Source organism: Sparus aurata, chromosome 7 (assembly GCF_900880675.1).
Source record: "Sparus aurata chromosome 7, fSpaAur1.1, whole genome shotgun sequence".
Lineage (NCBI taxonomy): Eukaryota > Metazoa > Chordata > Actinopteri > Spariformes > Sparidae > Sparus > Sparus aurata.
In genome coordinates this window covers 9,190,489-9,218,175 of record NC_044193.1, presented here as the reverse complement: position 1 = coordinate 9,218,175, position 27,687 = coordinate 9,190,489, and the positions used below count along the sequence as shown (strand labels likewise).

General features: G+C 41.3%; 2 protein-coding genes across 4 annotated transcripts in view; one reads left to right on the top strand and one right to left on the bottom strand.

Annotated features, from left to right (window-relative positions):
* scube3 (signal peptide, CUB domain, EGF-like 3) overlaps window positions 1-19,259 on the top strand; it is an 88,839-nt gene extending 69,580 nt beyond the window's left edge. For all 3 annotated transcript variants that reach the window (XM_030422266.1, XM_030422264.1, XM_030422263.1), the window contains 15 exons: window positions 377-499; window positions 4,740-4,856; window positions 9,964-10,086; window positions 10,217-10,333; window positions 10,431-10,526; window positions 10,667-10,783; window positions 10,907-11,068; window positions 11,196-11,399; window positions 12,023-12,184; window positions 12,283-12,450; window positions 12,551-12,712; window positions 12,801-12,998; window positions 13,128-13,280; window positions 15,418-15,497; window positions 15,792-19,259. In XM_030422266.1, the coding sequence (XP_030278126.1) occupies window positions 377-499; window positions 4,740-4,856; window positions 9,964-10,086; window positions 10,217-10,333; window positions 10,431-10,526; window positions 10,667-10,783; window positions 10,907-11,068; window positions 11,196-11,399; window positions 12,023-12,184; window positions 12,283-12,450; window positions 12,551-12,712; window positions 12,801-12,998; window positions 13,128-13,280; window positions 15,418-15,497; window positions 15,792-15,944 (2,135 nt within the window). In that variant the 3' untranslated portion in view covers window positions 15,945-19,259. The remainder of the gene's footprint in view (window positions 1-376; window positions 500-4,739; window positions 4,857-9,963; window positions 10,087-10,216; window positions 10,334-10,430; window positions 10,527-10,666; window positions 10,784-10,906; window positions 11,069-11,195; window positions 11,400-12,022; window positions 12,185-12,282; window positions 12,451-12,550; window positions 12,713-12,800; window positions 12,999-13,127; window positions 13,281-15,417; window positions 15,498-15,791) is intronic.
* Window positions 19,260-19,336: 77 nt separating this feature from the next.
* Window positions 19,337-27,456, bottom strand: LOC115584680 (complement receptor type 1-like). Its single transcript, XM_030422271.1, has 10 exons — window positions 27,308-27,456; window positions 27,013-27,216; window positions 24,654-24,753; window positions 24,496-24,569; window positions 22,665-23,180; window positions 21,261-21,357; window positions 21,086-21,159; window positions 20,816-20,995; window positions 20,531-20,716; window positions 19,337-19,474 (listed from the first exon to the last, which is right to left on the bottom strand). Exons 1-10 carry the CDS (start codon window positions 27,360-27,362, stop codon window positions 19,446-19,448), a joined length of 1,515 nt encoding a protein of 504 aa, XP_030278131.1. The 5' UTR covers window positions 27,363-27,456; the 3' UTR covers window positions 19,337-19,445.
* Between the last annotated feature and the right edge of the window lie 231 nt (window positions 27,457-27,687).

The window sequence follows — 27,687 nt, the reverse complement described above, 5'->3', positions numbered from 1 at the left end:
TTTTAAAGTTCCTTTTTGATCTGTGAGAACAGGCGTTTGGGCAGGTGGGAAACACATTTTTGTAAGGATTTCTTTTCGTCACTTTCCTTTCAGGACTTCTTTATAGAAACAGAGCTAAAGGAGGGTGAATATAGGACTTGACGTTCTTCAGCTGGACACAAACACGGCTGCACAGAATTTATAATGTTGCATGATTGAATGTGTTAATAAGTAATTGTTTGCTAACTAGAAAAATATATCAGTTTTGTCTTCACAGCTTGTTTCCACTGCCCCCAAGTGGCCAAAAAGCGGTTTCCTGATGAATCACCTTTCCTTGTCTTTTGCGATGATTGTTTATTTGCTGCACTGACTCTTTTTGATGATTCTCCGTCCACAGATATTGACGAGTGTCGTCTTAACAACGGGGGATGTGATCATGTGTGTCGAAACACAGTGGGCAGCTTTGAGTGCAGCTGCAAGAAAGGGTACAAGCTGCTGACCAATGAGAGAACTTGTCAAGGTAGGTGTCCTTTAACCACTTTCTAAACACATTTTCCTTTTAGAAACACCAGATTCACCCTCAACACTTTTCTTCTAATAGACCGTGAGTTTTGCATTTGTTAGGCACGGAAAGTAAACCAAAAATATCCTCCTAGTGGCACAAAAAAATACGCTCATTCCGGCCTGCAGAGAAGCCAAACCAGGCCTCTCTGGCTTGTTTGTCTGTTATATTTGGTGGTGGCCATCGCTCAGCAGGAGCTGGGAGGACTAGCTGCAGAACAAATAAAGAGTTTGCCATGGCTGAAACACAGGTGTAGGGAATTAGACCTCCAAATGTAAAACCTCTGGTTCTCGGATGAATCAAGCCACTATAGAAACATCTGGTGAAAGAAGACAGGCAGGCGAGCTCGGCCTCTCTCCGAGTGGAAAAACAGATGACACGCTATTTTTTAATTCTCTTTTCTTTATTGATGTGGTCAATCAATATCCAGCCTGGTACACATCAGCGTCATGCAATGGTGCTCAGAATAGCTGTACTGAATGACACCACTGTGTCAATTTGCTTTGCAGACACTTTTTTTTTTTTTAGTCACTTCAAGTCTATTTTGCCTTTTTCTTATTATTTGAAGCCGAACAATGCAAAGTTTATTTTGCCCAAATAACGCAGATAACTGAGAAAATATGGTCTGTGCATGCAGGAATGTAAATCACAGCTTGTTGTCTGTGGCACCGTGCCTCAACCAACTCTGTTTGGGTGCACAGGGGCAACTTTGGAACAGCGTTGTCCTTGTTTGCTGCTGTGTGTTTTGTCTGGAGAGAAGGGCTGTGATAAAGTTCACCTCCTGTTGAGTGAGGTGTTGCCAGGCTCACACATACTCCACACTTGTGAGTCACCTGTCTGCTCCTTATCCTCTGCGCTCATTCCTTTCATTTTTCTCACCGGTGGGATGAGAGGCAGGCAGAATGAAGGCAGAGCGCCTCTCAATAAAGGCTAAACTTTGTCGTAATGATTCTGTCTCCTGATTCCGGCTGTTAATATGCAAATTTGTGATTAAAGGGGCACTTGAGGGATTTAGTAGAGTCCCCATAAAGTCGGGAGGGTTGCACAAGAGACAGATAATGGTCAAAATGAAGCAGCAGAGACTAAGATATCCTGAGTTTTTCTCTAGTGTCGAGGTAGCTAAAAAAAATCTGGATCCTACATTTCCCTAGATGCAACTCAAAAGTTAAATCTGGCTGTTCTGGGGCGAATAAGCACTGAAGTGGTGTTGAATTCACCATTAAACAAATCACCATTGCTGATAAGAATCTATCTGATGTGACTCCAGCACAAATGTTCACAGATGGGGTGATGTTTTAAAATGTAATTCACGTTAAGTTGAGTCTTGTTGGCCGACTTCACTTTCCCAGAAGTAGCAACGAGCAACCAAGTGAAATGCAACGTTGTGGATTTCTCTGTGTTTGAACATTGTTGGAAACATTTGGAATAAAATGTAAGTAAACAACGCGACAATATGTATAACAAAGTAAGTCGTTTTTTTGACATTTAAATCAGAATTCCTGCATATTATATCTTTTAAGGTTACATTTTTTGTATTTTTGATAGCAAGATAAAATCTTCAAGCCCATCTTGAGATAACCCTGATGACATCGGCATGACATCACTATGAGATCTCCTTCAGAGCCACAGATGAGATTGCGCATGTGTTTTCACAGGCTGATCTTCATATGCCTGTTGAATTTCCCCAAACTCTGTCTCTCAGAGGTGTTATTTTAGTAAAACAACACGTAAACACAGTCCTTCAGTCCTTGGTGTTGGGATGTGGTGTTCAGTAACACTTAAAGAGACGTTCGCTGTCTCCCCGAGGTGTTGAGATGTATAAACTGAACTCTGGGTTTATCTTGGTTTAAACAGTCATGGTGTTTCCCTGCTGTCGGTGGACCATGGCCCATAAGTCAGGATGGGGCATGTCTGCTGATCCCCTGCCAGCATTCCTCCACCCTCAACACCCTCCGCAGCCTCCCTCTCATCTCCTTTCGCACTCCTAATCCACATGAGGGCACTCAGCGAGATGTTCATCAGATGTCATGTTTTCTCCAGGGGGGAACATCTATGATAGAGCTCCTATCTGTTCTGTATAAACAACAGTGACCTTTCCTTCGTTTCTGTCAAACTCATTTACCTCCCTTGGATTTTATGTTGCGCAAAAGGTGGAGGTTAAAGTGATGCACTGACAGACAGATCAGTGAGTGGGCAGATGGGGGGGGGGGAAAAGGAGAGGAAAATAATTGATGGGAGCTCTGATTTGTTACTTCCAGCGTAAGCGATATCACTGTTCTTACTTTATCTTTCCATGGTCCCCTGCACGTACATCGCATCATAATGCATTCTCGCCCACCCACTGCATACTTCACCTTATCTGCCTGGTAAATAAGGGTTGTAGTATCTGGAGTCCCAGATGTCTTCACACATCTACTCTGTAGCGTGGCACAGCACAAAACTACATAATGATAAGTTGCAGATCGACTTCTGGCGTCGCTTATTGCAACATTTTTGGAGGGTAAACTCACCATGCCTAATTCCCAGAGGGTTTCAGACTCGCTTCAAAGTGTGCTGAGCAAAGTTTATGCTTAATATGCCAAAAACAATCACTTTTGCAATCCCTCATGCAGCGTGTACAAGCCCATGCTGCTCTCATCTGCCACTGCTGTTATGAATCTCCTGGGGCCATTGGCGGCGGCGGGGGGGGGGGACAGACAGCGAGGACTGTATGAGTTTGTTCTTGTAAACGTTTTCCATCTTTATTTGTACTCTCAAACCATCAGCTTCTAAAGGATTCTTGGAGTTAGTCAAACCTCAAGTGTGGTTGATTTTTCTTTTCGTAGAGGTGGATCTTTAATTTAAACCTTTTGAACATCAACCTGTGGATCTCATCCAAAGCCTGTGTGCTCTTTTGTGAACTGATCAATCGCTGCATTAAGCTTTCAAATCCGAGCACATTCCCATCTTCTTGCTGGTCTCACAAGATGCCTGCCAATTTACCCTCAGTCACGTTTTTTTCATTGTCAGCTGTATTCTGCATGAAGGATTAGCCTCGGTGCGAATATGTGAAAATTTTGTGCATGTCCTGTACAACTATGTAGGATTTGTGCAGGTAGTTATCAAACTCTTTTCTTGGTTTTCTTCAAGGTAACCCATTATTTAACTGAACTCAAGTAATTGCTGCAAAATACCTGCGTCATCTGTTTGAAGGTGACTGGCGCTGTCTCGTAACCCAGAAGAGGCTCAGATATGGCGGATGAAAGCATGATATTCCTGGGAAAATCCTGGGAACCTTCCTTATATTAGCCAATTAAAAAAATCCAGCAGTGTTACAGCACATCCCCGTTTTCTCCCAGCATTCGCTGCCTGGGCTTGACACAGATTATTGCTGACATTAAAGGAAACCTTGATCATCATAAAACCAAATGTCATCCCTCTCCTGTAGCTTCATGTATCAATCCTTGTGTTTGAGCCTGTGACATTTAGGCCACTTATCAGGATGCACGTGTAAGACAGCAGAAAAGCTCAGAAAGATAAGACAAAGGCTACTGACGGGCAGGAAGGAGCGGTTGCAGTGTGGATTTGTAGGTGTGATAAGGCTGACAGGGTCAGAAGGACCAACGACACTGAAAGCATCTGACAGATTTATCTAAATGCTGCAATGATCATTATTTTTTAGAGTGATTTTTGAACACATCAGAACAGGAGAACACAACGGCATGATGACAATTATGGTGTTCTAAAAAAAACAGACTTGGTAATTTATTGTATAGTTCAGACGAGAAAAGGAAAAGTGATTGGCAGGTTCTATAAGGAGAGAGAAAAAAAAAACAGCATTTGAGCTCCTATTATCAGGTCGAAAGCAGAATTTCTTCGGCCTCCTGCTGTGGCAGCTTGTTATTTCAAAATACTTTGAAACATTCCATTTCAGTGCATTGAAATAGAAAACTGCATGCTCCAGGAGGTCAACAGCTATACCAGCTGAGAAACAAAAATGTCTTCCTCTCAGAAGACCCCCCCACCACCACCCCCACTTTTTTTTGTTGTTGTGACATGTGATTTGACCCATCGCAATTCATGACAAACAATGAATACAATACAGCACCAAAGATGAAAACGGGAAAGTGTGCCGTGATAGGCAGAAGGAAGTTTCCTGTGTTGTAATCGGTTGAACAGTTTGAAGAGTCTCTAACAGCTTGTCCTTCTCTCTACACAGACATTGACGAGTGCTCTTTCGACCGCGCCTGCGACCACTTCTGTGTCAACTCCGCCGGCAGCTTCCAGTGCCTCTGTCATAAAGGCTACGTCCTCTACGGCCTCGCACACTGTGGAGGTGAGCCAGCACGTCTGTTCTTGAATTTTCTGTCCGTCTCTCTCTCTCTCTCTCTCCGCATCCGACACCTCTCTGCTAATGCTCCATTAGTTGCGCTTATGTTTGGCAGGAAAAATATAACTACACTTGAGAAGTATTATTAATGTTCATTTGAATTTCGACTGACAGCTTACATAAAGCTCTGTGTTTATTAAAGGACCATAACACATAGTTTTACATAATACATGCCAAAATATACTTCAGACAACTGCTGATCATTTTCCAAAGTATGCTTTTGTCTTCTAGTTTGGCTTCCTTTCTTTTCAAGCAGTGATTTCTTTAAATCATGTTAGTGTCGTGGCTCCAAGGATTATTAATGTCAGTCAGATGGTCGACTGAAATATCTCAACAACTATTATGATGGATTGCAGTGAAATTACTGTAAGTAAACAGTCTCCGGAGGCTGAATCCTGACTTTGGTGATGCCCTAACTTTTCCTCTAGCGCCACCATGACTGATAATTGTGGCAACAACTGTTGATTCAATTACCATCACATTTAAAAACATTCATGGTCATGATCCCCTCAGGATGACTTGTAATAAGCTAAGTGATCCCTTTATGTTTATTGTAGCACAATCATCATGGTCGTCCAGTACTTTTGTTTATGTTTGATGATTATTATTATTATGTCAATCCCTTTTGTACTTTGTGTTTAGCTCTAATTAGCAAATGCTAACATGCAGAACTAAGAAGGTAAACATGGTTGAAGCTGCATTATGTAGACCCAAGAGTGGCCACCAACACTAGGGGGCAACATATCACCAGAGTCACTGCTAGCTGCTGCTAACTGTAACAGCTGCTAGCTAGTCAGCTGAGATAGAAGTGGAGCTAGCTGTCCGGACTGGGAGCTCAGAGCACCCATGTATATAACAAGGAAAATCTGGATACAGCGTCAGAGGCAGACCTGTTCACTCGTATAAAACTGTGCTCAGCAGCACATGAAGCCAAAAAACTTCTCGGGCATAAAATTATCCAAATCCTTCGTGTTGTGGGGCCCATAGAGTGGTGCTCTAGAGAATTCTGATGGTTGAGCTGGTTAACTACCAGTTTAAGTTGAAAAGGGATGAAATTATTTAATCATGCAGCTTTTCTAGACTTTCCAACTCAAATTATGATTGTGAAATGAGTCATTTCGTGGGAGTAATGATGCTGAGAACTATTTTTCCACAATTTATTTTGCAAAAGAAAGTGTAAATATGCTTATGGGAAAAAGTAGTTTTTGGCCCCGGTGCATCACTTGATGTTGTAATTACACAGTGTTGCCACTACAAAAAACTGGCTTCAAAGCCTGCCACTCCTCCTGAGGGCTTGGGAGCTCTGGAGGACTATTGGAGTTAACACCGCTAGCACGGGAGCTTAGGAGTCGGATCTACATGTAACATATAGACCTCATAATGTCAAGACTGTCATCTCTTCACATTCTGGTGATAATACCTTTGAAATATTAGCACGATATATGATTGTCATTGTGAATGGTGTTAGCATTCAGCTCGAAGCACCCTCGGTGCCTGAGAACAGGCTCTCTGGCTGTAGACTGCTTTAAAATCAACAGAACTAGTTGACTCTTGAAAGGTAATCTTTCAAAGTATCAACATATAGAGGCCTTTATTTTGAAAAATAAAAGTGATCTTATTACCACATTTGAGACTTGAATGTTGCCTATTAACGAAACTGAAATGAAAAAGAAATCAGCGTAACTGTTTTCGTTTTACAGTGTCAGTTTTTTGTTGTTTTTTTTTAATTACTTTTTAAGTCACTGAAATCTCAGAAAATGGTGGAAAAGTCCCTGCACCCACCTGCATTCTTATGATAACTAAATGTAAAGTGAGTCTTAAGGATTACACATCTGAAGCCGTTTTTAAGTTCCTGCGAGATGATTTCCAAATGGACTGAAATGAGCTGAAACAGGTTGATGCCCAGAAGGCAGGAAAATCAATCTGAGAACATACGCTACACTTGCCAGTGATGTAAAGGGTAGACTATTTTAGCTGTAGTTAATGGACTAAAACATGAAAAACAGCGCTTATGGTCCTTCAAGGTGAAGTATGACCATGTTCATCAAGCATTAGCAAGTACCTACTGTACGCCGGTGTGGAACAGATAGCAGAAACAGCCTTTGGTGTCAGGAGGAGGTGTGTGGGGGCGCGTCAGATCTGCCTGGCAGGCACCAAGAGGCCCGCCAGAGCACATCAGGGTGTTGCAGCGTCCCTTTGATGGAGTGTGTATCACCAGTTAGGATCTGCTGCTGTCTCCAGCGCCCCAGGGCCTCACAGTAGTTCTGGGAGAGACACAGAGACAGCATATGTACTTGAAATACATAGCTGCGCAGTGATTTGCTCTGTGCTTTTTGTGTCTGTAGTTTGACAGGTCTACTGATCAGGAATGTTGCAACAGAATGTAGAATGAGGAATGTTGCTTAGACTAGGAACGTGAATGTGACCACGGGGTCTGCAGAAACGCAACAGTGCGGTTAGGTACACTCTTAAAACGTACGGCAGACTGTATTCCTGCAACACGCTCACCTGTTGCATGTTGTCTTCCTTTCTTATTGTGGTTCCTGACTTCATCACTGCTGTTTCTTTTTATGCAAGTACATTTTGGAGGCGGAAAAAATAACAGTAACAACTTGCGTACAAAAATACGTACATTTGAAACGGTCCAGCAGAACAACCACCAGAGGGCGCCACTCCGAGTCAAATCGGTCTCGCGTGGACCTCCAGTTTTCCCTGACCCCCTGTCCAACTCACATTTAATTCCCGTAGCCTGTAGAGTATTTAGCAGTTGCAATTGTAAAAGTCATTGACTGATTTATTGGTGAATTACTACTTTCCAGTGGAATTCCAGCCTCTTGGAATTTCTTTCTGAAAGGTTACTAACTGTTTATACAGTGTATTTTTTTTCACTGTCTCTTTTTCTTTGACTGTCTGCTTTTATTACTTTGTTCGTACATATATTACTTGTTCCCCGTAGCTGTCCTAACCTGTCTTATACTGGTGTATTTTTTTGTTTTTTATGGATGCAACATGAGATGAAACCTAATCCAAATCCAGATCAATCCATTACAGGCCCAGCAGTAAATTCCACCTTTTCGAAGCTCGTAAAAATGCTTAAAACTGAGTTGGAGCAAATGTGGAGGTATTATTTTGTATGGCACTGCTTTTTATTTCATCCCTCTCGTATGTATGTTTAGAGTTACACAGACTGTATTTCAGATGGGTCTGAGAGGTTCATGGGATCCAGGCAGCTGCATTAGCTGTCAGTCCAGGTAATAAAAGCAGAAGAATTGGATTTGTAAGGGCTTCCACTCACATGATGGACTGTGATCAGGCCACACTGAGCTGCCGAGAGGGGAGAAGATGGTCAGGCGTAAATGACTCTCTATACCTTTGTTGAGGGAGCCGGTGATGAATGATTTCCCCTCGCTTTTCATCGGCGCTGTCGGAACTGTTAGATAACCCCAGAGATTTACGGCGCTCCCTGTTGTACTCGCTCACTCCCGGCCATAACCAAGGTTATGTTATTCCCTGTGCGGTTTATCAAGCGAAATATAGCTGCCAGACAATCCAGAAAGCTGCGCTCAGTGTTTAACAATAGACTCACCCTAAACAAACCCAATTAGGTCAGTGACCTGCTGTCAAGCATTGTGCCGAGGCCTGTCAACATTCCTCCCAAGTGAGAGTATATCCAGCCATTCTCCTTCCCAGCTAGCAAAACAATCCACTCATTTTTTGCTTATCTGGTAAGAAAATAGACTCGGAGCAGTCGTGGCTAAATACTTTGTGTTTTTGAATTTACCTCGTCTGATCCAGCCAAATGCATGCATGCGTAGATCTAAGAAAGTTTAATCCAACAAAACCCGCAGAGAGTCTAAGGTGGACTTTGAGCTGTCCAGGAAATTCCTCTTTAAATAAGTCATGTTACAACGTTGTTTAGACTGGGAGGCGCTGATGCCGATGAATAAGCACACAAAAGCGATTAAAATGTAACAAAACATTTCAATAATCGCCCCGACACATCCCTAAATTCCTCCACAATACACAAAGCGATTGTTGAGTCTAAATGTCACTTTGTGCTGTTTGTTCTGTCCTTTTTCTTTCTTGACTCATCTCCACTTCTCTTCTGTAAGAACACGCCAGAAGAAAAAACGATCTGGAGAAAGGTCACGATACAATCTTTTCGGTTACATTTCAAGTAAAGGAGGAAAAAGGAAGTCAAAACAAAAAGAGGCCGATGAGCTCCGCTGCCATCAGATATTCATTAGCGTTCCTTGTCCTTTATATTGAGTGCTTTGATGCAGAGGATAAGCAGCACATCTCTCACAACAATTTCCAAGCAGCTCTGGCTAGACGTCGGCACAGGGCTGTTGATGAAGTCATCATCTTCTTCAGGGAGTGCAGAGGCACGCGGACTGTTTTTATTCACGGTGAATAATTGAATGAGACAAGGAAGAGCATTTCATATCAGCAGGCCAGATCATCAATCACTGCCATTATCTGTGCGTCTGTCTCCCGGTGTCTCCGCTGCTTGTCCGCGGCTCTACTCACTAAACTAATTTTCTGTCTGGCGTCAACGGCTGCCAGCCTTTGCATCTGGATGCCGGATGCTTTTTAGCAGTTTCAGCTCAGCGTGTGTTTGAAAAGTGATTATAATTTACTGCTTGCCACGAGTCTTCCGCGCTGAAGAGCAAGCGAAGTTTTGCCCGTGAAATTGAATGTGGCGACATCAAAACGGGGAGTCACTTCTGTTTACACGCCAACACATTAATCTTCCTACACTGTGACTCTCTGACAGGACAACGTGAGCTGACCCCTCAGGAACTCTCAGTCGCAGCTGTGCCTTTCGCTAATACGCCAGATCCTCTGGCATTTCAACAGAATTGACTCAAGAGTTTTTATTTTTAGTATTTTTACCACAATAATTCTCTCCCGGTTTCTGATCTAATTCCCGTCAATGAAAACCCTTTTTCTTCCCTCATGTGTTTTAAATCTACTTGTGGACAGTTTGTCCTTTCAGTGATGCATCTGCACGTCCACTGATTTGTCTATTTGTCAACATATTTATTCACAGATATTGATGAATGCAGTATAAACCGTGGAGGATGTAAATACGGCTGCATCAACTCTCTGGGGAGCTATGAGTGTACCTGTCCACCAGGGTACAAGCTGCACTGGAACAGGAAAGATTGTGTTGGTATGAAGCAGCACTGCCCTCTTGTGGTCGTTTCACCAACACACACTCCTCGCAGCAAGCGCCTCGATTATCTGCCCTCACTCTCTCAGCTCTCTGTGTGATTCTGAGTGTGTTTTATTCTCCCCCTCAGAGCTGGTGAAGTGTCCTCCTGGCCTCCTAGCACCAAAGGCCACTCTGACCTGCAGCAAGACGGGCAAGAAAGAGAGCTGCTCTCTTACCTGTGCCTCTAAGGCTCACTATCTGGCAGGTATGTGACCCACAGTTGAGATACAAAAACCAAAGTCATTTTTTAATCCAAAACATTAAAACTTTATCTCTGTGTGTGTGTGTGTGACCTTTTGCAGAGTCTGACAGCAGCTACTCAGTAAGTTGTGGGATCCCCATCTTCAGAGGGAAGTCCCCTGCCAGGCTCAACTCCAGCAGCAGTCAGAGCTGCATAGGTTCGCTGCCCTCCAGATTCCTCTGATCAGACACTTTTGCGTGACAGTTCAGTCTGTCAATGACAGCTTCGCAGACAGCCTGCGTTTTGTTGTGTGATGTTGCAGTGTGCTTCTACCCACTGTGCTGTGTTTGCCTGTAGAGACTTTGGCCCCTCCAGTGAAGCAGACGGCATCTTTCAAGATCAAAAACGCCAAATGTCACCTGCACCCGAAGCTGACCGGCAGGACAGAGGACAGAGGACGGACACTTGGACCAGGTGAGTCTCAGTCATTCAATTCAAGTACATGACACAGCTACATAAACACAGAACAAAATTTATCTTAAACAGTATTTTTTCCCCATACATATCATGATCATGTTGATACCATGTTGTCCACAGGAGGCGGGCAGCCCTGTAGCAACTGCCTGGTGACATTCGTCAACCTGAAATGCGACTCCTCAAAGAAAGCTAAAGGGCGCCGTGCTCGAAACCCCGCAAACAAAGAGGTGACACGCATCACTTTGGAGCTGGAAGCTGAGGTCAAACCTGGAGACACCACAGGTCAGACATATGCAACACCATACCGCCTGTACTGACCTTGTGATCATTTTACAGTAGTTTACTGTTATACAACCTCTGCCGTGTAACCGTAACTGAAACCCAGTCTGTTTAATTTCCCCATAACCAGGGAGTTGCAATCTCAGCTGCCTCAGACAGCGCATGGAGAAGCAGGTTAAGACGTACATCAAGGCTCTGAAGAAGTCCATCAACCAGGAGCGCTTCCTGATCCGAGTTGCTGGTTTGGAATACGAGGTGGCCCAAAAACTTCCTCAGGTGGCTCCCACTCAGGAGAACTGTGGTCCGGGCTGGGAGAGGGAAAGTGGACGATGTGGTAAGACCGGAGAGCCAGACTGGAGCTATTTTTACTGTGATGTCAAAATAAGTTTGATTTGAGAACTATAAGAATAATGGAAGACTCACAAATTAAACTTCTGTCGACTTAAATCAATGTCCACAAATCAAAGAGATATACAGTTCACTATCACAGACGAGTAAAGAAACCAGAATCAGATAATTTTGACTTTTTTTCTTGAAGAAAAATACTAAAACTGATAGATCAGGCATTTCATTTTTGCAGCTCTATTAACGTTCTATTATACAAGTGTACCTAAAGAATGTTTAATGAAGTTTACTGGGGATCTCTGCTTTGAACGAATGTTTTGACCTAAAAATCGACCAGAAAACATTCATATTTTAGACGCTGGAATCAGAGAATGTTCATTTTTAATCGATTAATTAACCGAATGATCTGAACAGTTTGAGTTGTATTTAAAGCTGTGAACTACTGGATTTATCAATCAAAATTCAGAGCTCCAACTACAGTTGTACAGTACAGTTGTACTAGTGTGCCTGATAAAGGGGCCACTGAGTGTGAACTGTGCTTGGAGCAAATGCATAACTAGCTGAAGTGAAGCGTGTCATCTCTGACTGAAGCCGTTGTGGATATTCTCTCAGTCAGATGCTTGCCGGGTTCCTACTACCACGGTGAGCAGGAGCGCTGCGTCCAGTGTCCGCCCGGCACTTTCCAGGAGAAAGAGGGGCAGCTGGCCTGTGACCTCTGCCCCGGCAGTGACGGCCACGGGCCTGTCGGGGCGCGAAACATCTCCTCCTGCGCAGGTAGTTTGAAGTCCCAGAGACGATGTTCTACATGAATCTCTGATCTATTGATGTGTCCTTAATCAAACCTCTCTCCATTGTCTACAATTCCAATCCAGGCCAATGTCCAACAGGGTCCTTCTCCAACGATGGGTTCAAACCTTGTCAGCCGTGCCCTCAGGGCGCCTACCAACCAGATCTGGGACGGACCCTGTGCTTCCCCTGTGGGGGAGGCTTGAGCACCAAGCGGGAAGGTGCCAGTTCCTTCCATGATTGTGAAGTCAAAGGTCGGTTTTGCTCATCTTACGCAGCCAAAGAAGGAAAATATACTCGAAAAATCTGCAACACCGTCCCCACTTAATGTGCATCTTCATTCTTCCCCTACAGTTCAGTGTTCTCCAGGTCATTACTACAACACCACAGTTCACCGGTGTATCCGCTGCCCAGTGGGGACTTATCAGACAGAGTTTAGACAGAACTACTGTATTTCCTGCCCCGGGAACACCACCACTGATTTCGATGGTGCCACAAGTGTTTCGCAGTGCAAGAGTGAGTGTGAAAATTACTGTTTTGTGTTTTCTTTTTATGTCTTAACCATGACCTGGAAACTAAATTAATTTTGTTTGTGTGCGTCTAGACAGGCAATGCGGTGGCGAGATGGGCGAATTCATGGGTTACATTGAGTCACCTAACTATCCCGGTAATTACCCCGCCAATGTGGAGTGTATTTGGAACATTAACCCACCCAGCAAGCGCAAGATCCTAATCGTGGTGCCGGAGATTTTCCTGCCCTCAGAGGACGAGTGTGGTGATGTGCTGGTGATGAGGAAGAACTGTGAGTGCTTCTTTTTCCGGTTGTTGGTTCAATGGAATTCAGTGTTTATACTGTGAGGTGATTGCGCCATACAAGGAGCAGCACTGAAAACCTGATTAGTCACCGAAGTCCTCTCTGTGCCTCTGCAAGGGTCGGCCACATCCATCACCACCTACGAGACATGTCAGACGTACGAGCGGCCCATCGCCTTCACAGCTCGCTCCAGACGTCTCTGGATTAACTTCAAGTCCAACGAGGCCAACAGCGCCCGGGGCTTTCAGATCCCCTATGTTACATATGATGGTATGTAGCTCATTCATCACACCTGCAAGCTGTTACTATAAACTGTCACTTATAGGAAAAGATAGTTTGGAAACTGAAAAAACCTGTGACTTAGTTTATTATTAACTCATACAATTATATATGTTTTGTTTTTTGATTTTTATTTACATCAAGTGGTAACAAGCCACGCAGATAGTGTTGGTTTTAATTGTCCAGATAAAACACAAAACAATGGAGGAGAATGAAAAAAAAACCCAGTAGTTCAACTGATACAGATACAGTTATCAATATATGAAAAAAAAAGAACTAGAATGGCACTCAGTAAAGCGCATACTTCTGCAAAAGCCCAACAGTCCCTTTTAATTTAATCAAGCCTAATCTAATATTCTACTGTCAGCTGAAAAAACATATGAAAACATATTTTAATCCACTAAATTCACTTTATTTGGATCGGCCAAACCACAAGCTAATGGGGGTCTATTCTGGGCCAAGACCCATCCTCCATCCAAGAATCGTGTTAATACATTCAATAGTTTTTGTATAATCCTGTTGACAAACCAACAAACAACAAACAACCAACACAGGTGAAAACATAACCTCCCTGGCAGAGGTAACAACAACTTTATTCATATAGCACTTTTCAAATACCAGAGTGCGTCTGAAGACATAAAATCATCAGATATAAAGTGCAAAGTACATGTTGAATACAAGTAATTAAGATTAAAATAAGGAGCAATTTAAAAAATGAAGTTGAAAACAATTAAAAACCATCTTGGATTGAATCACACCAGTTGTTTAGCCCATCAACTACATTATCACCCGGGTCTGTCCACACTCATCTTCTAACCTGATCTCCAATGAACCTGATGAAGTAGGAGCACAGAATAAAACAATGCAATTCTAAAATAATGATTTTTGGGGTGAGATTTAAATGAAGATCTCTTATGGCAGATTGTTCCAGAGTCCTGCTCGAGTCTAGTGTTAAACCTATTTCAGAATTACTAATAAGACACCGACCAGAAGAGTTCAGGCTGGTTTGGTGTCAGAAATACAGGCCGACTCAGCTGAACAGTTTACTCTTGTAACGGACTTGTAGTGGTCTCTAGTGGACAAACTATGCAATTGCAATCAAATAAATCTGTCCTGCAGTAACTTGTGACTTCTCAGACTGAGTTATCAGTGTAGCTCACCACATTGTAAAAGCACCCAGCTATTCATAAAACATTTCCTCTCACATTGAAGTTTTCATTGGAACTGCTGTATACCAAAGAAATAGTCCCTGTGTAACAGTTGACCGTGCTCTGTGGTTTATTGCTGCAGAGTAACACAGAAGCTGCTCTTGGAAAAAGATTTTCCTACTTACATATTTTATCAACCACTTTTTTCTTTCATCATATTTAATTTTTTCTCTCATTTTTCCTTTTTAATCATAATTTTTACTTTTTTCCCTCATAATTTTTACTCTTTTTATTTTGGAATTATTTCTGTAATTTTCTTTAATTTATTCTTATTATTTTTTGTACTTTTTCCTGTCATAATTGTAACTTTTTCCTCAGTAAAAATTATTCAAAGTAAAAAATGTTGACATAAAAAGCAAAAATGATGACAGAAAAAAGTTAAATATTAGGAGGAAAAACCTAAAAAAAAAAATAATAATAATAATTTGAGAAAATAAAGTAAAAAATTAGGAGGAAAAAAATACAATTATGAGGGGAAAAAAGTAAAACTTTGGAAATAAAAAGTAAAAATGGTGAGAAAAATTTAAGATTATGAGAGAAAAGGGTACACATATTGGAAATATAAAGGATAAATGGTCAGAAAAAAAGTAAAATTATAGGAGAAAAGTTAAAATGATGACAGAAAAAGTTAAAATTTGGAAATTAAAACTTCTCATAATTTATAATTTTGACTTTTTTCTCATAATTTTGACTTTTAAATGACTAACCATAGGAATACTTTTTTTCATTCTTTTTTTCAAGTTTAGTTTACATCTTATGTTTTTCTTTAACTGGCAGAAAAATATGCTCCTAAAGCCACGCCCTGTTGGTGATAATAAACTAAGTCAAGGTTTCTTGTGTATTCGTAGTATTTTCACTTCATGAAGTGACGTCAAGTAATTGTTTATCGTTATTGTCTTTTGTTATTCTTCTGAATACAGAGGACTACGAACAGCTTGTAGAGGACATAGTGCGAGATGGAAGGCTGTACGCGTCAGAAAACCATCAAGAAATCCTCAAGGTTTGCACGTTTTTCTTTTTGTTGTGTTTATTCCTGGTTGTGTTTGCTGGTGTTACAACCAGGGAGAGGTGATTCGATGAATAATAAGCTAAGCTGCACATTAAAAGTGTTGTTAGGCCAAACAAAGAGTGTTACTAAGAAACATGACTATGAGTCAGGCGGTGCATTTATATTGAAAAGAGTTGTTTGTTGTGAGTAATTTGTTTTCCAGCATTGTGTAAGTGCTTCAAGCCATTATTAAGGATGAAACTGTGTTGATGTGTCGCGTTTACACCTGCGTGTTCTCCCCTACAGGATAAAAAACTGATTAAGACTCTTTTCGATGTGCTGGCTCACCCAAACAACTACTTTAAGTACACCACTCGGGAGTCCAACGAGATGCTTCCTCGCTCCTTCATACGTCTCATAAGCAGCAAAGTCTCCGCTTTCCTGCGACCTTACAAGTAAATCGTCACACAGCAGCTGAAGCACTGGATCGTGACCCCCTCCCCCCCACCTCCACCTTACAGATGACACCGGCAAATCTCACAGGACTTAAACAAAAAAACAAAAAAAAAAACAACATACTAGTATGTTTAACTTTTCTTATTTTCCATAGGCTTTGACAATAAACACTATGCAGACCTGAGAAATACTGAAAAACTTGTGTTTTAGGTTTTTTTGTCAGTCTCCATCCAGCGCAGGTCTGCAGTCCCAAGCTCGAGCATTTAGTGGGGATGTAGAGTGTGTGAGTGGGTTTGGTTTCTATTGTGTTGTGCAACGGAACCACAAAAGAAAACAACAGTAGCCCATTTCAGACAATAGGAGTAATGATTTGTGTGCGCGGTTTGAGCTTGATAGAGCTTGTTATTGTATTTGCTTAAATGAGCTGTCTGTGTACCAACTCCTACCATTAAGTATGACTGTAAGTGTTTGTGTAAGTGTTGTGTAACCCCTGGTTCCATCTTCAGCGTCTGTGTGCTGTCCTCGAGGAGGAGCGGTTGTTAAATTCAAGTCGCAGCTGCGTACCACGTCATTCAAAGCCTTACCATATTTGAGCTCTTAGAGCGGTTTCCAAGGGTTTTGCTGTTAAAACAGTTAATCTATGTTTTGTTCCGTCTGTCTAGACTGTACCAACGTTTTCCATCCTTGCCATAATTTCTGTTGCTCTTTTTTTTTTTAAGCAAATACAAAAAAAAAAAAAGGTGGTTTATCATTCCAGGAACATAGTGGACATTTGGGAGATGAATAACAAACTAATAATTGTGAGAGCCACAGAAATGAGATAATGTGATGTCTAGTGGAACATGTCTCAGAGAGAGAGAGAGAGAGAGAGAGAGATAGAGAGAAATGTCTTTGAGGGACATTATGTTTGCTGCTTCTTTTTAAAAAAAGGTCACTTTAATTCTTCAATCTCATATTGTCTTTCTGATGTACTCGACACACTAATAGTCTCTAGGTTTAAAACGAAAAAGGAAGCTCCACGTCTGAAATACTTTGTTCTTACACACAGTAAGTCGATAATCTCACATTGCCTGTGTGTGGACTACCAGTTTTATCGTGTTTTTTGCTTTCAATCTTGTAAATAATGAAAATAAAATTAGACGAGGGTTGAATTCTTTGATCCTAATTTTCCTTATGCAGGACACCCCGCCCTCCCCCAACATGACAAAATAAATAAATGAAAATCCCCTTCTGCCCCTGATGTCCCGCCCGTCTCAAAATCCAAAGACGCCCATTTCAAAACACCCACATTCTGTTCTGCCCCAGCTCTTCCAAAGACCGCCCTGAAAAAAAAAAAAAGAAAAAAAAAAAAAAAAAAGGGCGGCTCACTTTGTTTTGTGCACTAAATTTCGGACACATCATCCTACTTTTTGTAGTACAAAGTGCAATGAATGAAAACACACCTAAACACACCTTTTGGTGACACCCTGTTGTGACCCCCAACGAAGCTTGTGAAACGTGTTGTAGGCTGCAGTCTTGTTGAGACTCGTATGAAATATTTATCAGTCACAATGGGCGGAAGAGGTTTCTCCAATTCAGAGAAATGCTAAAAATATTACGTCTGTCAAATTTTTTTAAAATAAAAACTGAGTATTTGGTGTGGAAATGTTTCTCTTTGTGACCAAAACAGGGTAAAATAAGTGATGTAATTAAAATGTCCCTTCAAACAGTTAAGGGGATAGTTCACCATTTCGGAAAATGTATTTTCTTTCATGTGGGGAGTTATAAGATTAATGCTGCTCATGTCTTTAAAATAAATAAGCTACAGCCATGATACCATAAGCCTAGCTTAGCTTAGCACAAAGACTGGAAAGGGGGGGGATACAGTTAGTCAGTCTCTGTTCAAAGTAACAATATCTGCCTACTTGCGCCTCAAAAAGCTTACTGATGAAAGTTCACTGAGAAATCACCATTTAGTCATTTTCTGTTAACCCACACGCTGATGGAGAGTCTGGTGAAGTTCTGTAGTCCACAAAACATTTCTGGAGCTTCAAGTCCAAGTTCCAAGTCTCTGAGACCAAGTCAGTATCTCTGCCAAAATAGTATTTAAAATTAAGTTATTTATACCCTTTGTAGAGTTGGAAACTTTGCTGTCAAACTAAAAGCGTTAGCGTAAACACCACAAGAAGTAGTTTCCAGGCTTCACAGCATGTCAAAGGGTGTCAATAATGTCTTTTCAGATCAATTGGGGATCACGGGGCTTCTGGAGATTTGGATGGAGATGCTTGAAAGAGCTGGTTAGAGCCATTTTCAGTTTTTCTTTCTTACAATTAAAAAAAAAAAAAAAAACCCACAATTTTCTCCTAAAGCTCCACAAACGTATTGTGGACTATGAAACATCACCTGACTTTCCACCAGTTTTGTGCCAAGTAGATAATGACTGAATTTTCATTTTTGGGTGAACTTATCCTTTAACATCTTCTCGTTTGAATCAGAACAAAAAACGTGTGGCTTTACCCTTCCTTGGTCAGGTGGGTGACTATGTAGGGATTATTCCTTTAAAGTCAACATCACCATTGCAGTCAAATGGGTACAATTATAATCCCAAACCCCTAATGTGTATATTCAACCCTCTACAGAGCATTAATTGAGTCTATGCCTGCTCTCGGATCATCTAATTAATTTTTTCCTTTAGGGATTTTGTTTCGTCCATGCTTGTGTAAATAAAAACAAGATGGTACACTTCGGATTGTGTACTAAAATGGTATTTACAAGTACCCAAACTTGTCAAAACTTGAGTGCCAACCCCAAGTTCAGTCACAGATTGTGTACGTCTAGTCTCCAATATCTGTGTACGCGATTGCCAACAGGCAGGCAACGTTCTCATTTGGCCCACGTGTGCGCTCATTCCCCAAAAATCAACCCTCCAACCAGAATCGGCTTCTTTCCTGCAACCTGCTAAAGTTTTTTTTTTTTTGTTTGGAATTGTTGCCTTTTAACGAGAGTTTGCTATGATGTATCATAGAGTTGATAATGATATTTGCACTTGAATTGTTATTGCTCATGTAAAGAAATGTCTGGATTTTGTATTGTCTTTTTAAATGAATGGAATTGGTGTTCTTATCTTTCTTGTAGCTTTGTTTGTTTGTTCATGAAATGCTCACTCACCGTTTTAGACTATAGAGATGATACACATAACATTATCAACTGTAAAATAAAAAAGACAAAAACAACAAAAAAAAGAAAGAAGAAACTATGTACAGGAGGTGAATGAGACAAGTTTGTACTTGTTACTGCCCAAAACTCTTATCGAAATAAACATACTGTACTTCAGCTTCATTTCAAATATATTTTAATGTCTTTATATAATGAGTTTAAACATGTTTTGTTGAAATAAGAAAATATATCACTATTAGTGCAGTATTAAAGGGGCTTTTAATAATAATAAAAAAGAAAAGTATTTATTTGAGCAGGAAGACATTGTGTAGCTAGCTTAAGAGACCATCCGTCCTCCACCGACTGGTTCTACCAGGTTGGCTTGTACCTGCGAGGTGCTGAAATAAAGAATGGTAAATTATAGTTGGTTAATGGTGGAAAACTGTATATTGAGAAAGTTAACATACAGATTGGGTATAAAACATATTCACACGCCTGCCATTTTCCTGGGAAGTGCAAATGCTGGGTCATGCTGCCGTGTTCAGTGTTAGAAGTTGCATAATCGTCTAATTCTGATTGTACAACAACTGAAAAGTTGATGGACAGTGAAAATCTGGAAGGACACCAAAACAATTTCAAGATAAAAAACATATTTGATAAACCCCTTAACATTCAACCACTTCCAAGCCTAAATACTGTTGATTAAATCCGCTTATTTCACTTTAAGGTTAACAAACGTCTCAAGAACTAGGGCTGATATTTTAGAATTAATTTATGCATAACTTAAAAACAGTGATGTAATCAAATAAGTTGGTTTTACTTTGAAATATGGCCCTTTTCATAAACTCATATGGTTCCATTAGACAAGAGCTAACGTTAGCATTCAACCACTTCCTGGCTAATGTTACAGTTTGATAGCTCTCATTAAACTATCAAATTAACCCTAAAATATCAGCCCACAGCTTGGACACATTAAATTTAAGTGGTTTGACCCTGATGGAAGCAGAGTTAGTGAAACTATGGAGGGACATTCGGCCATATTTCAAGGCAAAACAACGTATTTTCATAACCATTTAGCTTCTATGCTACAGCTAACAGCTAACGTTCCTGCTTGTTTAATTAAACTGTTATGTTGATGGTTTGAAATGTCTCCCCCCCCCCCCCCCGAAATATGGCACGGACGTCTCTCCATACTTTCACCATCCATTGTCTTTTCAGTTGCTAATCAGTAGGCGGTAAAACACTGACAATTTGTCAGATTTCCTACATTTCTAAAACTTGCGACCGAGAACACGGCAGTACAACATTTGAGCTTCTCAAACATCAGAGGAAAATGGCCGCCATGTGAATATGGTCTATGAATGGGGCTTCAAATCTTCAAAAGCTTTTAATTTACACTTCACACAGCGCACCATCTTTTTGCAACAGGGGTTTTACAGCCATCAATTACTTACCTGGGCTATAACATCTTGGGAGGCCCGGGGACCACCGGCCGTCACTCCCACAGGTAACTGTTCTCGGGCCGCTCCTCCAGTAAGGCCTTTCACACTCAATGGATATGGTGTCCCTGAATTGATATGGCCCATTATGAGCTCCTGCCCAGGAGCCCCCGGGCACTTTTGGAGGTGGACATGTCATTTCTGTAGGGAAACAGACCAGTTTTACATCTCGCTAGTCAAAAAGGGAATTTTGTTTATTTTATTTTAGTGCCGTGTCACTAATGAGGAAGGATCAAGGACCTTTGCATGTAGGAGGAGGAGAACTCCATGTCCCGTCCTCGGTACACCAAATCTCACTCGATCCACTGAGGGTTCCTGCACGACACTGATAGCGAACAACAGTCCTGTACGAGTAAGGCGGCTCCTGGGGGCCTCTCAAATCTGCATTCATCACTTGTGGAGGCTCATTACACTGCACAGCTGGAAGAGATACAGACGTGTTGGCACAGCTGGAGAGGACAAAAAACATTAAAGATCGCCTCACATGTGATACTAGAAGATTCACTTCACCTTCACAGACAGGAATGCGGCCATCCCAGCCTTGACTCATGCAGGTTCTGGTTGCCTTTCCCACGAGATTATACCTAATGAAAGGGATGTTGTCGAGTCACATTTTCATAAAAAAAAAAAAATCATAGTTTAGAAGCAGTATGCAGGAAAAACAGCAGAGTGTGCGCTTCCTTACCCCTCGTCACAGACGGCCTTCGCTGTGTCTCCAAACTCGACTCCGCTGTATTCAAACCAGCCATTAAGGATCTCTCCTGCTGAGCCACATGGCTTCCCTTGTGAGGATGAAACAGGAGGAGAAAGGTTTAAGAGTCTGACAGCTCATTATGACCTCGTGAAAGCTATTTTTACACTGATGCGCAGTGCATCAAAGACTGGATATAATAAACCTCTCAGCAGGACTGTTAATAATCCTTGTGCCTCAAAAAAAAAGGGCCATACTGGTGTTTTTAAAAAGTACACCCTCCCCGTCGTCTTCCAGGGACACCAGTGATTTGCTACACTGGATTGAGTCTTTCGCCACAGTATGAACATTTCCTCGAGACATGCAGTGGTGGAAAGTAAGTAAATATATTTAATCAAGTACTGTTCTTTAAAGAGACTTGTACTTTACTTTAATGCTTTTGTTCCACTTTCTACTTTACCAGATTTCAGCGTGAAATATTCATTTGACAACATTTATTTACTGGTTACTTTGAAAATATATGAAGATCTTAAAAAACAAAAAACACGTGCAGCTGATATGATGGGATAATTGACTATTAAACTAATTTAATGATTTTGAGGAGATTTGTATGTTGTTGGTTGGACAAAACAAGCATTTTCAAAAGGTTTTTACTTTGGTTTGAATTCTGAAAATGGTGAGATTTGTCACAAAAACCCAGAGCCCAAATAATCGATTCATAAAAGGAAATCAATCAGTGGATTAATCCTCAAGATCTGCCGTCCTATAAAAGTAAAAGAAATGAGCTCCACCTCGACCATCTGCGACGGTAAAATCCTGCTTTTTTTATTAATGCATTTTAAATATTAATCCTAAAATATAATAGTCTTAAAGTCACAGTTTAGAGTGTAGTATAAGCACTTTTACCCAGTGACTTTTGACGTGGAACTTGCAAGTTTAGTAATTCATTATAATGTTTGATGTCTTACTCTATTTATTTTTAAATTATTCCCAAAGGGCCAATTAATTTAAAAAGTCTACATGCTGCTCATTGTGGTAGATCACCTGTGAGGCATTTCACACCCCGATATAAAATAAGTGTTCTTGGGTTCAATTGAAAAATTAACGGGTTGCCTTGAAGGTTGCAAACATTTAAAAACAACAATTTAAAAAGAAGCTGAATCACTACAGCGCACTCTGTAAAAATGTTTAACAGTAGTGACACGTGCAAAAAAAAAAAAAAAAAAAAAAAAAAAAAGCAGCTGGAATCATCCTTTAAAAAGAGCAACATCTCTCAGCCACGGATGGATGGATGGATGTTCTCTGATCATCAGAAAAAGAAAATCAAGAATCATCAAACTGAAGATCTTCAGCATTATAGAAACACGCTTATAAAGCTAAAATTAAAAAAGTTCTTACGTTCACATCTCAGCCGCAGCGGCGTCCACTGCCCTCCTCTACACGTGCGATACCTGCTGCCGCCTGCCTGGATGTATCCGACGACGCACACGTACTGGACTTGCTCACCGGACCCAAAAGATGTCCTCAGGATGTATGCGTCTGTCAGGCTGGTGTGGGAGCTGCTGCTGACAACTGGCACGCCACATCCACCTGCTGGCTCACTGTCTTTAGCGGTTAACACAGTTCTAGCGGCTGACACAGTTCTAGCAGGTGAGCGGGTTGTTTCAGGTGAGCGGGTTGTTTCAGGTGAGCGGGTTGTTTCAGGTGAGCGGGTTGTTTCAGGTGAAGGCAGGCACCGAGGAGGTTCAGGCTGCCACTGGCCACCGGCACCACATGTGATCTGCTGCGCTCCATGCAGCTGGAAGCCCTGACTGCAGGTGAAGGTCACGCTGTCGCCCACCTGGTGCACAGAGACGTCTCCACGGCTGCTCACAGAGTTGGCCACCGCAGGGGGGGAGCAGGTGGGCCGACCCTCTGAGGATATCAAAATTCTGTTAAACAGCCTCTGGGTTCACCGGCACTGTCTAGTAGGTAGCATGGTGGCTCATTCTAGACTATAAATGCCTTTTTCTGCACGGCTATATTCCCACAAAAGTGTACATTACTGCTTATTGATGGTAGGGAAAGTTGTTGTACATGAAATTGTAGGAGCAAAATTCATCATTTGAATAAAACCACACATATTTTTGTTAGCTTGCACCGTTTTACTGAACTTAACCTCAAATTTTATTGCACCTCTTGGCACTCACTGTGAATTATGATCTGAACTGAGTGTGAACCACTGGACTGACTTTTGAACAGTGGCGCTGCTGATTTATGGGAAAGTGTTTGTACAAAATAGCACCCGGATGATTGTCGGATACGTCATCCAAGGCCGTCTGGATATCGTTTTGTGAAGTCTCCCTTTTCTCGGAGTGTGCTACAAACTGTGACCTTCTCTGACACCCATGGTCAGCCTCACCCAGAACGCCCTGGAGGTGCCGGCCCGTCAGCTGAAACTGGTCAAATTTTTCTTTTTAATGAAGCGGTATAATAAAAGTGAAGAGCAAACAAAGACACCCTCTTGTGATCGATCTTTTATTTGTTCACTTCTAGATAAGAATTTCCACCACAGATATTACAACTTGATTTATTTCCCCTCATTCATTTTTCCCACTACTTTTACAGGTGAGACACTTCTGAAGCCCTGAGATCCTAATTTTTTTTGAAAAAAATTTTTTTTGAAAAAAAAAACAAAAAAATGTTGTTTACATTCTTCACTACTGTGAAGAATGTAAACAACATCTTTTTCGAATCTGTTTGGCATCTCTGGGCTTCCAGAGTCTTGGATTACACTAGACAAGCTGTACAGAGCCATTTTGGGTCTTTTATTATCAATTTTTAATGTTCCTCCGTCTACTTCAGGTGTTCAGGAGATACCGCAACGTTTTTTTTGTTTGCTGCGAAGCTCCAGATGCGTTTTGTGGACTACAAAACTTCCCACTAACACAGGGGTGAGCAGATAAATTATTACATTTTCGGGTGAACTCATCCTTTAATAGTTAATATGTGTGTTCCCTGACATAAAGCCCTTCCCAGTCTCAACTATGAATGACTACATCTTTATTTTCACAACATAGCAGAGTATGACGGAAGATTTAAAAGGGATCAAGACTAATAACGTCATCGTGCGTCACATTCAGACAGCAGTTACTCAATATTAATGCAACGCCGCCCACTCTCAAGGCGCAGCAACCACAAACATCACGAGTGAGTTTCAGATATTGAGTAAGAACGCTCCGACGCTCACCTTCACAAATCGGGACCTCTCCGCTCCAGCCAGCCCTCTTGCAGACCATGTAGTTAAGTCCCTTCACCGTGTATCTGTCAACATGGAGACATGTCGTGTGGTCAAACACAAACTCAGAGGCTCACATACAGGATTTTCTCTCAGGCTTTCACACTTACCCCTCGTTGCACACGGCGTAAACCTTCTCCCCGATCAATGAGTCCCCTTCATAGTGGAACTCTCCGTTTGCCAGCTCCCCGGCATTGCCACATGATCTCTCTGTTAGGAATTAGATATGTAGAGAGCAAAGAGGCCAATCAGATCATGAAATCACGGGTGAAATGAGATTTGCATGGTGGGGAAAAAAACAAAATAAAAAAAAGGGACAGAGACTTCTTTATTTTACAAAGTTGCCAAACAGCTCAGATTCAGTAAGCTGCTGCAAAGCCGACCTGCCGACCTGCCGACCTGCGTGAGATTTGGGGGGGGGGGGGGGGGGGGGGGGGGAATTTCAAAATGGAAAAATGTTTGAGGCTTAACTGTGAGGCTCGGTAATTTGATTTAATATACTTCTTGCTGGAAGACTCAGGTGGAAGACAACGTGACAGCAAACATCTGGTGGGCCTGTTTTTCTCTGCTTGAGGTCCAACAACAGAAGATTTGTGTCATTCTGACGCATTAGTTTGTACTGGAGCCGGCAGATAGGAGCTGCACAGAACTGCTCTCAAATACCTGCAGCAGTCGCTCAAGTTGAACTAGACTGGGTGTTAGGTGAGGGATTAGGCTGCTGTGACAGAGCAGGCTGGCACTTTCACAACACAGTATGTGAAATCACCAAAATCCAAATTCTGTTGAAACAGGAGCGGATCTGAGAGGATCTGAGAGGAGCTGGACAAAGATCTGGTTTAAAGACAGAAAATAAATATTGACCCATTTAATCTGGCTTTTTAAGTAATGTTCTATAATCTTATGGTCATTTTACATTATTATTAAATCATCATCATCATATTTGTTATTAAATTATTGTATTCATTTATTAAGTTATTGTATTTTTATTAAATTATTGTTATCATTTTTATTATTGTTGTTCTTGATTACTTTCTATTATGATTATTATTATGATTATTATGATGATTATGATTATGATTATTATTATTATTACTACTACTACTTCAAAACCATACAGCTCCCCCTATTGGGGTATATCTGCAGTTTTCTGGATAACATTTATTTAGCACACCTGTTGAGTTTGATGGGAACGCTGTCCTTTGTTTTTCCTTTTCATTTATTCTCTACAAGAGAAGAATCAGCACCCCATACTGAAGCTATAAATGGGAGTTGAGTGCGTTGTCTCTTGTTAGTATTATAATATTCAATTTTATCAATGTTTTTATTTTTTTTTTAATAATCAAAAAAGTACCCAGATTGTATTGCTGTGTGCTGAACATTAGTCTCCAAATACATTTTCTTTTTTGTCCCCAATCATGTGTAACGCACTTCGAATTCCTTTTTTGGAAAGCTGCTGCGTAAAAGTTTGAGTCATTGATGAAAAGCTAAACTTATTTCCTTGTTTTTTTCAGTTAAAAATAAAACAAAGCAGTACGTTTCCACCGTCTAGCTTCTCAATACTAATGGGACAATCTGCCATTTGTCATAAAGACACATACTTCCTTATCTTCTTTTAAAAAAAAATATCAGCACCAGCAAACAAAAACACCAGAAAGTTAGTTGAGGACTATGAACATAACGTCAGTATGAGACAGTTTAGTCTGTTTGGGGGCCGAACAGAAGGAACAACAACGGTAACAAAAGACTCTTATGAGTGCGTAGAAGTATTAAGATAAGATACAATAACACTTTATCTTTCTTGAAGGAAGACCTTGTGCCAGAGATTGTTCCAAAGAAATTACAGAAACAACCAGCGTGTTTCTTGGTCAGGGTCACACACTTCTTTTTTTAAATGAAAATAAAGACAATATAATATTAAATATCAGTGAAATATACACGACATCTACTAAATAAACATGTCTAAGGAGTAAAAATGTAAAAAGACAGCGACTAAAAGATTAGCAGCAGAAGTGAGAAAAGGATGAGGCCAAAAACTAGTGTTAGAATGAGGAGCCTCTCAACTCTAAATAGGAATAAAGGGGAGTTTTCAGGTGTCATTGATCAGGATGGAGACACAGTGATGATGAAACTTTGGTCCATTTGCATTTTAAACGACTTCAATCACATCAATCAAGCTCGAGGGGGAAAGTCAACCTAATATTTGATGTAGTGATGCGTGAATAAAACCACAGCTTTCCTTTTTTCCCCTTAAATTCTTAATTATTTTGGGCATTCACACTTTTAATTTTATCTTAAATCACATGTAGGCGTCCTCACATGACCACTGGGGGGCCTCACGCTGCTTTAAATCACATTTACTGCGAATATCTCACTAAAAATCAGTCCTCTGCAAGAAGAAAAACACAACATTCAGCCCTCTCTTTTACCTCCAATTTAAAATCTAGATGAGCCAACATGCTGAGAACTTACTTTCGCACTTCAGATTCAGTTTGCTCCAGCCTCCTTGAAGACACTTCACCGCTCGGAAGGCTCTGGAGGAGGAGGTGAAGTCGTCTGCGCAGTCATAATAAACCTTCTCCCCGAAGTTAAAGTGCTGCCGGTCGCTGTATTTACTGGCCAGCTTGGTGTGCGGGTACGCGACCGGTGCGCCGCACTTCTTGGGCGCCCGAGCCGCTTTATTGGGAGATCAGACACCATCAGTTAAAATACTAAAAACACACAAACACACACTAGAAAAAAGTGGATTTTGTTGTCTTGTGTTTACCTGAAGCGAGTACAGCGAACGATAAAATCAGGATGTTCCCCCCGACGAGCTTCATGTTGCTCCTCTGCGCGTCCTCCGTGCGTAAACAAATCCTCAGAGGCAGATTACAAAGTGGCACCAGGCGGATCACATGGAGCAATTTATAGCGGAGGTGTGGCGCAGCCCACAGGACAGACGTGAAAACAAGCAGGACAGATGATGAGCCGCTATCACGGGTATGGAGGACCCACACTGACAATACCCAAAACCAATCCATGAACGACCCAGTGGTGCAATTAATATGCAATCAAACTAAAAGCACCAAATCGACTGTGGGAATGAGACTCAAAAATAAACTTTTCTTACAAATAACACCTTTAATGAGTTAATTATACAAACTG

Coding starts and splice junctions, on each gene's coding strand:
- LOC115584680 (XM_030422271.1), bottom strand. CDS start 27,362: ATGAAGCTCGTCGGGGGGAACATCCTGATTTTATCGTTCGCTGTACTC. Junction 23,181..24,495: donor AGAGGTCCCGATTTGTGAAG/GTGAGCGTCGGA, acceptor TGATATCCTCAG/AGGGTCGGCCCACCTGCTCC. Junction 21,358..22,664: donor GCTGCGGCTGAGATGTGAAC/GTAAGAACTTTT, acceptor CATCCTCACAAG/GGAAGCCATGTGGCTCAGCA.